Source organism: Homalodisca vitripennis, chromosome 7 (genome assembly GCF_021130785.1).
Source record: "Homalodisca vitripennis isolate AUS2020 chromosome 7, UT_GWSS_2.1, whole genome shotgun sequence".
NCBI lineage: Eukaryota > Metazoa > Arthropoda > Insecta > Hemiptera > Cicadellidae > Homalodisca > Homalodisca vitripennis.
This window is the reverse complement of record NC_060213.1, coordinates 71029922-71044251: the sequence shown is the minus strand read 5'-3', so window position 1 is coordinate 71044251 and position 14330 is coordinate 71029922. Positions and strand designations below refer to the sequence as shown.

General features: G+C 31.4%; 1 protein-coding gene across 1 annotated transcript in view; it reads right to left on the bottom strand.

The window, feature by feature from the left end:
- Positions 1-13623, bottom strand: part of LOC124366774 (histone H1-like) — a 50338-nt gene extending 36715 nt beyond the window's left edge. The window contains 1 exon segment of the mRNA XM_046823374.1: positions 13063-13623. Within this exon segment, the coding sequence (XP_046679330.1) occupies positions 13063-13623 (561 nt within the window).
- Between the last annotated feature and the right edge of the window lie 707 nt (positions 13624-14330).

The window sequence follows — 14330 nt, the reverse complement described above, 5'->3', positions numbered from 1 at the left end:
ACATTGATATATAATATATATAATATATATATATATATATATATATAGACAAATATATATATAAATTAAACATTTATGTATATATATATATATATATATATATATATTTAAGTCCCGACGGAGCAAGTATTTTTGCGATTCGTTATTTATTAAAATTAAATTATGCTATTGCCACTTATACAAATTTAAAGAATATATATATATATGTACTTAAAACTCCAAAACCTAGCATCCCTCTCGGGCCTAAAAATAGTTCTCGTGACTTATATTGCACAGTATTGTTTAAAGACATCTTAGATAGTCTATACCATTGGTATGGATATTTGATTCTTTCACAAGCCAGTTTAGGGATTTAATCGGTCAGTTACAATCCCTGAAGTTGACTGAAACCGATAAGCGTCAAATGAAGACCAGATCAAGTTAATATATCAGCTCTCGAAATGAATGTATCACTTAGAAAAGTCTAATAACGATGTAGATATTTAATTTTCACACTAAATGCCATTATGAAGTAATAATATCTAAAATTTTACAGAAACGCAACCGAGGCCATTAGTCGTAAATGTAATTCTACATCTTAGCTTTTTGAATATTATCTAGCAATAAAATAATGAACTATATTATGTAATTAGTTTTATACATTTTAAACAATATAGAATATTATTATAGAATATTGAAAACTGAAAGTTATTGTAGAACTTACTAATAATGATTTTATTTTAAGGTTAGTTATACAGCATAGAAGATACTATTAATGATGTTAATATGTTGCTTTTCAAATGAATAATAATATTTTTATTATTAATGGACAAAAAATTTTCATTTATTGACAAAATTTTAACGGTTTTTGTCTTTAATGACAATATGTGACTGCACTGAACGCATTGGAAAAAAACACATAATAGTATTCTTGAATAAAATGAGAAAGTCTTTTATGGAGTTAGTGAATAAATGACGTCGACTAAGCTTCTTGAAAGCGGATTAGTTGTTTAGTTTGCTGAGCGTAATAGAGAGACACCACTGCTACTATCCTTACTGGGTATCACACAATGGTGATTCCGTATGGATGGATACATTACAATACACCACGTACACGTTCTGTTCAAACAGTTCAAGTAGTAAAAAAATTAGTTATATAAAAATACAATAAAAACTTTTTACTTTTGTTTAGTTTTACTTAAAATATGGCTGTATTCCGATGTACACACATTATGTCGAATTCGTTATGTCCAGTGACGACTTACTCTTTCAGTTCTGAACGCTGAACAGTTCGCCTGTGTTTGAGAGTGTTATTTATATAATTTAATATTTTTTCAAATAATTGTGATTGAAGAATTTTAGTGTAATATAATAAGATCTGTCTGTCTACACTGCTATATCTATTAATTTTAAATGTCCCCTAATTTTATAACTAGAACTAATTTCTTAAAGTGTTGGCTGACTAAGTGTGAATGTGGCTGAACACATACCAGATAAACGGTTAACCTCCGATACAAGTTGATTTGAGCATTAGGGGGTCTCTAAAAATAACAAAAGGGATAATAGATTAATAGTTCCGTTATAGAGAGAGCGCGCAGTGGGTTGGGTCAGGTCTGTTGAACTGCCCCATCCACACCCCCTTATATGAGCGGTGGGTGGACAATGTGACCCTACTCCTCTTTTTCTATGTGACCCTACTCCTCTTGTCTAGTAGGTTATGGAATTTTAATTTTCTAGAAGCTCCAATTTCTTTTTATAAGAGCTGTAATGACGCAACTATTTGAGTTTAACCTTAGAAGTGAATTTTTTAAGTGACAAAATTAGTGGTAATACACTGAACAGCTGAAATTTGTTTAATAATCAATGGACATTATTGACTGTGCCAGTGTTAAAATAGACTCATGTGTGAATAGGAAGACAATAATAATTAATAGTGATTTTGTGAGAGAACAATATTATAGGCAGTCTGATAAACAACTTTTTTTATTAAAAGCCAACTTAGTTTCATTTATATAGTATATTTAGAATGATTTATAAGATAAATCAATATTTTATGGATTCAAACCAGAAAAAAATTGGTTGAAACAACACAAAATACTTCATTGCAAGTTAAGTTTGGTAAGCTGCCCTGTTAAGCTGCTTTTTCACTTACTGAGAGGTAACACATATTGTTAAAGCCATTTTTTATGTTATCTGAAACACAAAAAGCACATCGCAATTTACCCAACGGAGATATAATTGACAGCCATACTTTCAATGTAAAAATCCCACATAATTCTACACCTATTTGTGGGGAAATTTATATAATTAAACCATGTAAATCACATTTTGTTTTAATACATATTGTGTAAAAAATATAGCAAGGCTTTTTTAAACGTTTAAGAGCACCTAAGATTGTATTTTTTACGGCAAAGGTTTATTATCTTTATTTTTACAAAGAAAAGAATAAAAATATATATTTAAAAAACCTCAGCAGTCTGTTTTGTACATAATATACAACATAACAAAATATATACCTGACAAACCGGTTTTAGATAGAGATGATAAAAATCCAATATCTTGCAAATTATCGAATAATCTTGTTCATCTCAGATATTGCTGAAGCGTTTCATTACAACCATTTCCTTGATTTCCGATCTTTCTGTCAATAATTGTAAAAGAATAACTGAAATGAAAGACGGAACTCATTTCTTTGTGTAATAAATGCTTCTCCAATTCATAATGTAGGCGTGTTGTGTTTGATACAATCTGCCTTTTAAGACGCTTTCAAATAATTATTAAAGTCCTGCAGTATCATTGTACATAAAAAGGATTAAATGAATGTTTTTTAATTAGTCGTATTAATATTATTAAATTTATTTTATATTTACTTAATTAAGATCCATCCTGGCTAAATTTGGTCTTAACGAAACATATTATAACTACAATAACAGTGTAACTAACGCTTAATATCTTTAAAAGTTAGGGTTCTGAATTATTCTTGTGTCATTATCATACCAAGAAATACAGGTACCTTCGACTAGTGTAACAGAGATTTTGCAGATATCTATATATGGAATATCCTTAACTTCATTACTGTGCTAAATAATCATGTTCTATTACCATTAAATTTGATTCTTAAGCTATGTAATGTTAAGTACTTTTTATATATCCTATGGGCAGTGAAATACTACTCTGTACTAAAAATTACTACATAAACTATGAAATAAACTACTTAAAATATAACAAATTTTTAGCTCTTTATAGTATTTATAGTTAAAAGCTAATAATTTACACTACTGAAAGTCAAATATTAAAGAATAATAAGATGGCAATACAATGTTGAGATATCTGATAAATTTCTACAACATTATTTTCCAAGAGATAGCGACATCGGCATTACAGGTGTAATATTTCGCGGTCCTGCGTTCTCTCTTTACATCCAAACTAATTACAACTTCTTCAATATTTCAGATCTCCTAAAAATGCCAGCACATCAGAGACCCTTCATTCTTTAATCGAATTAGGACACATCTACGTTTCCATCTAATGCAAAATGTGCCAGTAACAATCACTATTTAATGTTTTCATTGTTTTTATAAAACGTTTAGGTTTTTTCAGTTGCCCTTAAACTTACACTCTGTCAATAAATATACTAATAAATAATACAATCAATATACTTTATCCATATACAAATAATACAATGTTTTTTTTCTAGACTGATTGGTAATTAATAATATTCAGATTTGTATTTTTTAGCGCAATATTTAAATATCAACACAAAGGTGTGACAGTAAGCTTGATATATTTACAATACTTTTTCATTAACTATTTTAAATATTAACTGACTTAAACTCACATAATATTCCCGTAATAACTTCCTAAAGACCATATCCTTATATATAATATTAGTAATAACTTATATCCGCCATTTACCAACGGATTTCCTGAAGTAATATGGTGTTACGGGCATGCCCACTTTAAATATATATCAAGATCTTCTACTGACATAATTGGTGACCTTACGATGAAATTTTAATGTACGGACCTTTTTAAAGACATAAACTGTTTGTCTAATCTCCATGATAAATATCACGGAATGTTTTTGAAAAGTAAATATTATAGTCTTTAAGCTTTTTACGTAGTCTTACAAAATCTAAAGGGAAAATAAGAAAATGTTAAGTATTAACCCAAACATACTACCACTGGCCTTATACGTTATACAAAGAATTTATGTTTGCCACATTAAGTGATCTTTATTTCAAATCTGATATCCCTTTTAGCTATACTCTGTCCGTCCTCATTGGAAACTGGCCTATACGATGACCTTTTAAATAAAAATAAAGGGGAAAGATGTACATTAAGGTAAAAATTCGGAAAGCTTACACTGCTCAGTGACCAGTTTTTACAATTAATTATTTAATGTAAAAGGCTTAACAGAATAGTAACGTGTAAGACCAAAATACCTTGTGCTCTTTCTCATAACATTTTACTTATTCATTTTGTACATCTTTGCTGGTTTGTGATATATTATGTTAGGAAATATCTTTCTGTAAAACTTTAAAGCAGACAAATTTAGTAGGATCTCAGAAATGTTCCATAAATTTACGTCCCACATAAATAGCTTATCTCGGTTCATTTACCTAACCATGCAAGAAAAGTCCTACACAAAATCTCCTTTTTAAATCTGTCTGTGTAGTGAGAGATGCTAACAGTTCGTTGATAAAATATAATTCAGTATGTCCGTTTTCAATCACAGCACTTAAATTTGTCAAAAAGAAAGTCACGTACTCTTTTTTATGATGGAAGAAAATCTGCTTGAATAAATAAGGTTAAAAAACAAATTTAAGACGTTGAATCGGGTCTTATAAATACTATATTACTACGGTCTGTCATAAACAAATTGAAAATAAATAATATGGAAACAGAATAGGAATGCAACATTTCTAACTTATCGCTACTTTTATAACGCTAAACATAGTCATATCTCGTAAAAAAAGACAAACTAAGCAAACAATCTCCAAAAAATTTAGATGACTTTATAGTATTATATTTTCATGTAATGGGGAATAAAACATACCACTCGTCTTTATGCTTCTATATGACTAAAATGTAAAGAGACCTAATTACCGAAACAATAAGTAATATATCTGCAAAACGTTATGAATATCATAATATGACGAGCCTTTCATAGTCTCAATAAGGAACTGTTATGATCATTCTTCGCCGCTCGAATTCAATGACTATTACATTCATAAATTGGAAATATACCTGTACGATAGTATTAAAACCCCTTAAGCACTCTTCACACACGTTGATTTAGAAATGTGCAGTTCATATAAAGATAGTCGTGGAACCAAACTGCAAAGCTTTGTTGGTAGTTGCTTGAATAATGAAAACTATACAGTTTCATGGTTTTAATAACAATAGGCGAAGAACTATTTTGCGCTTTCGAGCGTAGGTGGTCATATAAGGGCGATTGTTATAGTTATTGCCCCCCATTCAAGTTCGTTGTTACCTAGATACGAATATAACTTTAATTTAGAGCGTATTTTGTTTATTATTGTGTATCTGTTCAAATAAAACACCAATCGGATACAAATTGAATTGATATTTCCATTATTGTAGCTTGCCAAGACAGTTATTACTAGTTTTTTTTTTTCTTTAAGAAATAGATGCTACTTGGAATTTTGGGAATACTCTGGTGAATACTAATTTGTAAAGTGAAAATGAAAGAAAAACTTGTGAAAGGCAAAAAAAAATTTTGCAATAAGTATTGTAGTTTAATATTTTTGCTATTTAAATTGTCCTCTACCTAACTACGAATTATTTGTGAATATTGTTTAAAGACCGCTTTATGCAGGTTTACTACTCTCACTCAATGTCTGATATGATGTGCATGATAAACATTTAGATGTAGTGTAAGTCAGTCATTTATTGATGCACCTGAATTCTAAATCACCTATATTTATAGTTTCAAAAAATTCATCTTAGTCTTTTTTGCCTCCACTTACTAAATAAACTCTCAGTTTAATGACCTAACTTATCCTATCACACTAAACTTTCCTATACTGCAAAGTACTACGGGTTATTATTTTGTCAACTTACCTATGTATTTTAACACTGTAAAGCATCAAGATATATAGTTGCTCCCCATTACAATGTTTCATTCCCTTTGTGGAAAAACCGAAGCGTCTCAAATTGGGGGATATGTCCATACTTCACCTTGTATTGTTGTTACAATAGAGACACAATACAGGGAGCCTCGAGTGTCACCTCGTTATCTAACAACTGCACGAACTTCAACTGTTACAGAACTGATACAGTAGTACCTGCAGCAAAATGTATTTTTATCTCGGAAACGAATTGAGGTATTTATAAAGTTATGTATGGCACTTTATATAATTCGTGTAAACATAAACAAACTAGAATTCGGTAATCGTGCATGTATCATCTTGGCATATCACTCCTCTAACCAGGATACCATCAAAGGATATTCGTTTCATTTATGTTTAAGTATCTTCCGTTGGTTCCTCAGTAAAATCTAGATTTTATTGTCTGCTTATAATATTGCATTCCATTTACAGCTATACAACGAGTCTTACATTAAGTGCGCTAAACATTTATTTTAAATATGCAATGCTTATTTTTACTCATTTTCCAACAAATATTATGAGAATTAAATTTTAATTATCCTCTAAATATATTGATCGTTATATCGAATCATTCAGTTCGATCTTGTCTCTGTAAATAATGAAGCATCTATAAAAAATATTTAGAATCTTGCCTGTTAACAAATGAAACCACGAAAGTTTCAAATCTGTAGCTCACTATTCAATTTTAAGATATTTTACGTTCATACAGGTACGATATTTCCCATATAAACAACTGTACATTTAGTTTGTATACTTAACTGTAACAAATGTTTAATTACACTGACGAAGTAGGAAGCTTCTGTTGTTAAATATGTATAATAAGGCATATACATAAATTTTACCGTTTAATTTTATGAAAATGTATTTTCCGTCACGTATTTAAAAGTTAAAAGGTACGTATTTTTGCCATTTCCCATTAAAATGAAGTAGAAATATATAGTTTCTCGTTCTGTTACAGCGTTACAACTTTCAAGAATACAATTTACACCCTACTCACCCAACACGTATTTATAACTTATTGCTATACAGTCTATTGAAATACTAAACAGCTATCCTTTCACTTTAGATTATAAAATTTTGTAATTTAATTTTGGTAAAAGGAAACCTTGAAATACCTTCTTGGTGTTTCCCGTGTTTGAATGATTATAATGGTAATCATTCAATCCTTAACAATATACAATACATAATAATAGATAATAATCTTTAGCAATGCTGTGGCATGTGGATTGCTCATAATTCTATTTCCAATTATGTCCTAAACTGTACTATTTAGTTGTACGTTTACGTAACTATTATAGAGCAAATATGAAAATGTTGGACATGTAATATATTACACACAATTTTCACCATTCATAGTAAGAAGTAAATATATAAAATACAAAAGATTAAATAACAAAAGGAGTGAACATTTACAAACATATAAATCAATATCGTAGCAATTGTTTCCCAGTTGGCAAGGGATATTTATCGCGAAGCATGCCAGAGATTGATAACCCGTGGGAGAGTAATCCATTACTCAGGCTGTGTATTTACATTCACTCCCTTGTCTTGAATATTCCACTCCAATTGTCAGTAGGTTACACTTGGAATTTGTGTCCAACATTATGTGCCAATTAATTCAGTAAGCTATGTTTAATAGGGATAATTGTAATTTGTTTGCTTTCGAATATATCGACTTAAATTTACCAGCTCATTTGGTAATTGCTGTCTTCAAGGATTTTTAGTTTATTTCATGCAAATGCATTTTTATATACATATATTTTAATTATTTATCATATTGTAGAATGATGTAAAAAATAAGTTAGTTTGTTATCGTTTTAATGGGTAAATTATTGATTTTGGTACTATGTAAAGAAAAGTACTAATTATTGATGGAAAGTACTAATTATCTAATATTATTTTTATAAAGATAGTGTTACATGTTTAATTTGTTAACTCGTTAGTGAATTAAATTGTATATAGCTTTTTTTGTAGACGTCTAACTCGAGAGAAACTAGGTGGACGTGAACACGTGTTTATAACATTCCATGTAGAGCTGGAGACGCAATTTCCAACCCATAAGTATTATTTTCTCAAAGCTGCTGGACCATGACAGCCAAAACCATTTGGCTAAATATGTACTTTGGGATAAGACTAATATTATAATATTACACTTACCATTACTGATAGATTAAATTACTGGCCTCATGCATTATGTTCTAAGCTTTCAACGATGACTTCGATCCAAATTACACAATTAAACTTTCAAAGCGTCAATTACAAAGGAATATCTCTTCTTTTCTAGCCATAATAAACTCAAAACTTAACTTTATAACCATGTGATTCTGGGTATTAATTGTCACTTCATCAGTTACAGATAAAACTTCATCTGAGAATTTGATGAAGAGAATAAACAGACACACTTGTATGCCGAGATGTATCTTAGCGTGCATGATGGTTCTGTTGGTATATCAGTGAAAACAATGGGCATTCCGTAATCAAACACAATTCGCAGAACAGAAAACATCGGCAGGCTTGCAACGAAATGCCGTTCACTGGAATAAATAAATAAATAAAAATGCCTTTATTGCAAGCGTTTCTCAGTATAACAACTGCTTTACAGAACAACTCTTGTCATATCTTACACTATTTACAATATTGGGAAATAAAAATAAAAACTAAAACCTATAGACTAAAGAAAACACCCAAACAAGACAAATAAATTACTGTACAATCATTTTTCTTAATTTACTTTTAAAAACAGTAACAGAAGTCAGTTAAAGGTTCTGGGGGAGGTCATTGTACAACTTTGGGCCAAAGTAAGAAAAGCTCCTCCTCCCAAACTCATGCTTGACTCTGGGAAAGTGAAGCAGGTCACCATGGCGGACACTGCGTTGAGAGACCTCCTCCCGAAATTGGAGCTTCTCGATCAGGTACCACGGCTCACCCAGCGCAAGCACCTTGTGGATCATGCCACATGTCAGGATCCTGCATACATTTTCCATGGGGGATAAACTGACAGCATCTCACACATGATCAAAGCGCCTCAAATTGAAAATGAATCGAACTGCAGAGTTTTACAGTATTTGAATCCGATCTATGTCTCCTCTAAAGATACTGTTGCCGTATGCAGGATAGCAGTAATAAAATACAGATAGAACAAGAGAACTCATAAGCCGGAGCTTAGCGGATTCTGGCAGCAGACTTCTTCACCAGGAATAGATGGTGTTTGTTAAAATTTCTCTTATACAAACTGTACTCAGACCACTAAGAGAATTACTTTTCTAAGGGTTGTTGTTCTACATACATGTACAGCTTTCCTGTTAGTAAGGACTTATTACGAAATTTACTTTTCTTGACACAAGGGTTTTTATAACTATAATTATTAACCATCTACATTTTTGCTTCTATTTTAATAACAAATCACCTATCAAGGTGACTTCTTCAGTGGACAACAACTGATAATTCCCGCTATATCAAAAATGGGAGTTCAAAAACTATTGCTTGCGCCCTCTCACCTTGTTGTGTCTACATCTCTGCTTATCTTTATTTACAACTATGCGACTTTAACTTACTTTCTGTCATTCTAGCTTCTCATTTATGCGCGAATATCAGTTACCTGTGGCTTCAGATGCAATTTCTTAGGCTTTGAATGTGTATGAGTAACTCTGGATTTAGTAAATTTTACTTCAGATATCAACGTTGAGTTTACCATGATGCCACAATCTAGAAAATATGTCAACACATATTTATAACCATTGTAATTTACTCTCGTGTGCTTTTTCTTAATCTGAGTCAGTCCACTAAAGTATTAGCGGAACGATAATTTTTTTTTTGAGACAATAAAAATTCTGTCATAATTATTTATTTTTATTTGTTAAATTTTTCAGTCAAGAATATATTGAAACTATTTATTAGAATAACGATAATTTGAAATAAACAATATTTCTCTTTTTATGAAGTTTTCTTTCAAGTACTTGACTGACAACGCTGTTATCATAAATATATTTTCAGTTTGTTAAAAAACACTAAATATAATATTACTGCAAATTTAATCCGAACACATTTTATTAGGTTATATCAAAATGTTGAGTAAACTCCTTTATACAAGGTTTTACAGTCTTTTTCTCTTCTGAAACTTCTTTCAGCCCTTCAAACCTGTTCCTACACCACTTCATCATCTTCCACCTCGTTATCTCTGCCTGGGATTAACGAGTCTATTTCGATCACATCTTGTGAACCTCTAATAGTTCTTAAGAAGTTGTGATAAGTAGGTGAAATTTATTTGATAAAATAAAATATATCGCTTTTCTTTCATTAAATTATCAAGCGTAGAACATTATACATTGTTTATGGTGAATGGATTCCAAGTTTAGAGGACGTCTTGCTTTCTTCGGTATTGATTTCATTAAAATGAATATTTTCATTTAAATTGTAAAAACTAAATAAGGTGTGTGCTTTTTTGTATTGAAACCATTGTAGTTTCAATCAGTTTACTGCCTTATTGTATATCCTTTTTGTGTTTCTTGGTTGCCTTCAGCAAGAATATATAGCCTGCAGGTATATATAAAAATCTCTTATACTATTACCATGTTACCTTACACTGTTACCATTCAATTATCGTATGGTATCTCTTACATAAACTATAAAATGGCGAAAACACTGAGAATTGGTTCGGACTAAATACTAGAGACTCAACACCAATGTTTACTTATTTTTCATGTACAATTTCATGGACATAGATAATTTAATTAGAATATGTATGTTACCATATTATATTTTAGAATTTAATTTTATCATATTAATTTTGAATAATATTGTTCTTCAGTAAGTTTTCTTGTTACCATAGTGGTAAACCGTAAGACCAGTTTAAAAATGTTTACTAACGTAATAATAGGTCAGTTCCTTCTAGTGATATCGAGCGTAAAAAGATCTGTCAAGCTCTTTGACTCATAGTTCAACCTGCAGTGCACAATGTAAGGGACAATACCTAATCTCACTTATGAATAGAACATGTGAAAATCTTACCATAACTGGAGTATCTTGTACCTTGATGACTCATTTAATCCAATTGATGTCGTGTTGAAAACATGGACCAGACAAATGTTAAGGTTGATACTTAACCGAGAAAACATATGATTTTTACTCTTTATAAAACCTGAAAGTTGTTGTGAAAGATAATTACAAGTTACATGTCATCGAGTTTTAGTTATACGCAACATGTTATAGAGTATCTTTATATCAGATCACATGTGGAATCTAAACATCGGTTCACTAGACTGGACTGTCAAACCTTCAAGTTGAATTGTTTTGAATGTTGTCACCCCCCCTATTCATTTTTACTACTCACATTGTTTAAAATTACTTCAGTGTTGCAGGTGTCATGAGCAGCGTCTGTGTATTGGGAACCCTTCACTTCATAAAAAGCTTTTGCCCCTACATGCTTTTCAAATATTGGAATATTCACTTATTAGCACATTTATATTGAGTATTCCACTTATGAGTGAGTGAAGTGCCTTCAATATTTTTAATTGGACTGCTTCCTGCTACAGTGTTGTCATAATAGACGAAATAACTCTATTCAAACATTGCACTCAATGTGCTCAGTGTTGGACATCTGAAATAATTTCAAACTATGTTTTGCTGTTAAGTAGATGTTTCAAAGTGAATAGAGATTTAATGTGAAGAGATTATGTTTAACGCACCTTTATATGATAAGATAGTTATCCAATAAGTTGATCATTAACAACATTAATCGGCCTCTGAGATATTTACCTTCACTGAACTGGATATGTTTTGAGACATGCCAATTTATGAATCATCTTAAAATCCTAAAATAGGACTTTTGGAAAGAGTCTGGTTGGTCTCCTAATTCCAAGAACCAAACCTAGAGTCAGTTATAACATAAAGTTACTAAGATATGTTAAAATAACTTTGTTAACAAACTCTAAAAACAAATTACAACTATAATTTTCTTTATGCTTAGTTGAATATAGAGCTCGCAAAATTACAACACCGCATTAAAAAGCTACTCTGAAAAGATAGTAAATGTCTATAAGTTACTAAATTAAACCTAATGATTTAATTTTTCACTTTAACAGAAATGTAATTTAGACAATTCCTGTATTGTTTAGTTTACCACATGTTTGAGCTCCTTGGCAAAAGATATTTTAATTCAATAATGGCATAAAGTTTAAACATTGCAATATTGTAGTCTAAAGGAATTTTTAACGAAGGAATTGATCATACATTTAAAAAAATAATATTATTTCCATAAACAACAATAACATAGACATTTAATCGAAAGCCAGCTACGAACGATAATAAAAGTGTAAGGAAAGGTTATACGCAACATAATACACAATAAATTATTAATTTATATTGTTATCTCCTGACTAATAACTAATCATTGTATAGTTAAATTATTAACAACTGAACTCGCTAGCTATATATATAATTTTAAATCAATAAATAAATATTTTTTTGTGCATAGAAAGTTATCGAACTCCCCCAAAAGTATGTTACTATATATAGAGGATCAATTTAAAAAGCGAATTCACTATACACATAAATAAGTGTATATATATATATATATATATATATATATATATATATAATTTCAATAAACATTGAATCACAAAAAGTACTTGCTCCGCCGGGAGTCGAATCCGGATCTCTCACTTGCCGGGTGAATGTGCTACGATTACACCACAGAGAGCGCTTACTTTTTCCGATGCAATTATTTTGTATTTTGGCCATATCTGTCACATATGCGTTTAAATAAGCAAACTAACATATGATCGGAAGAAGAAACACCTGTCAAACGACTTTTATTTACGTTAAATTGTACAAATGGCAATAGCCTTATTTAATTTTAATAAACATTGAATCACAAAAAGTACTTGCTCCGCCGGGAGTCGAACCCGGATCTCTCACATGCCGGGTTATATAATATATTCTTCACGGCTACTTTCTTCGGTTTGGGTGACTTGAGCTTTTTGGTCGGCGGTTTGGCGACCTTCTTAGCCTTGCTGGGAGTCTTGGGCTTAGCGGCCTTCTTGGTCGCGGCGGCGGCCGGTTTCTTGGCTGCGGCAGGCTTTTTGGCCGCCTTCGGCTTCTTCTCGCCGCCTTTCGGCTTGGCCGGTGCTTTCTTGGCGGCCTTCTTGACCGTCTCGCTGCCGGCGGACTTGGCTCCTTCTCCGGAGGATTTCACCGACAGTTTGAACGAGCCGGTGGCGCCCTTGCCTTTCGGCTGGGTGAGAGCGCCGGACGCTACGGCCGACTTGAGGTACTTCCTGATGAAAGGGGCCAGCTTCTCGGCGTCAACCTTGTAGTTGGCCGCGATGTACTTTTTGATGGCCTACAGCGACGAACCGCCGCGCTCTTTCAGGTTCTTGATGGCCGCGTTCACCATGTCCGACGTCGGAGGGTGAGCAGGCTTGACGCGGGGCTTCTTGCTGGCGGCCGCGGCCTTCGCCTTCTTCGGTGTGGGAGCGGCTGGCGGCGGTGCTGTTGTAGCGGAGTCTGCCATTCAGTATGTCGGGAATATCAGATCTATATATATTTATATATAGATTTATATATATATATATATATATATATATATATATATATATATATATATATATATATATATATGTACAAAGAAACTAAATACTTAATAATTATATGACTAGTTAGTACACACATTCTGTATATTTTCTTACATCAAAACGAGTTTATTTACCATAATATCAACAACAATAAACTAGTAATTTTAGTTTTTAAATATTCATCTGTTCAGAGTGTAAATAATGTACACATAATGATTACTCCCATCTATCTTTAAAAGTTAAATTAGACTTTATTCTTTACATCGTTGCTTTATGAAATATGACGTTCTGGGATTTTAATCTGTCCTCTTTTCAGGCGTAAAAGCCGTAAGATATGGTTTCATGTATTAATAATATTGTTTATAAATATGAGTAAACTATCTGAGAAAATCATAAAACCAATATAAATTTTAAACTATTAGGTTAGTATAGATTTGAAAGAAATCATGTATTTTATAAGTACTATTTAATCAAGCTTTTATATTGTAGATATTAATTTACAATTTTAGTTATAGTGCATTTAATTATATGAGAAATAGCAAAGCCTATCTCTCGAAGAAGTAGAATAAAGTACTAAAAATTTTCGTATATCTCTGTTTGTCTGCATAGTTCGAGGGTTGTTATATGAAGATAAATATCAAAGCAT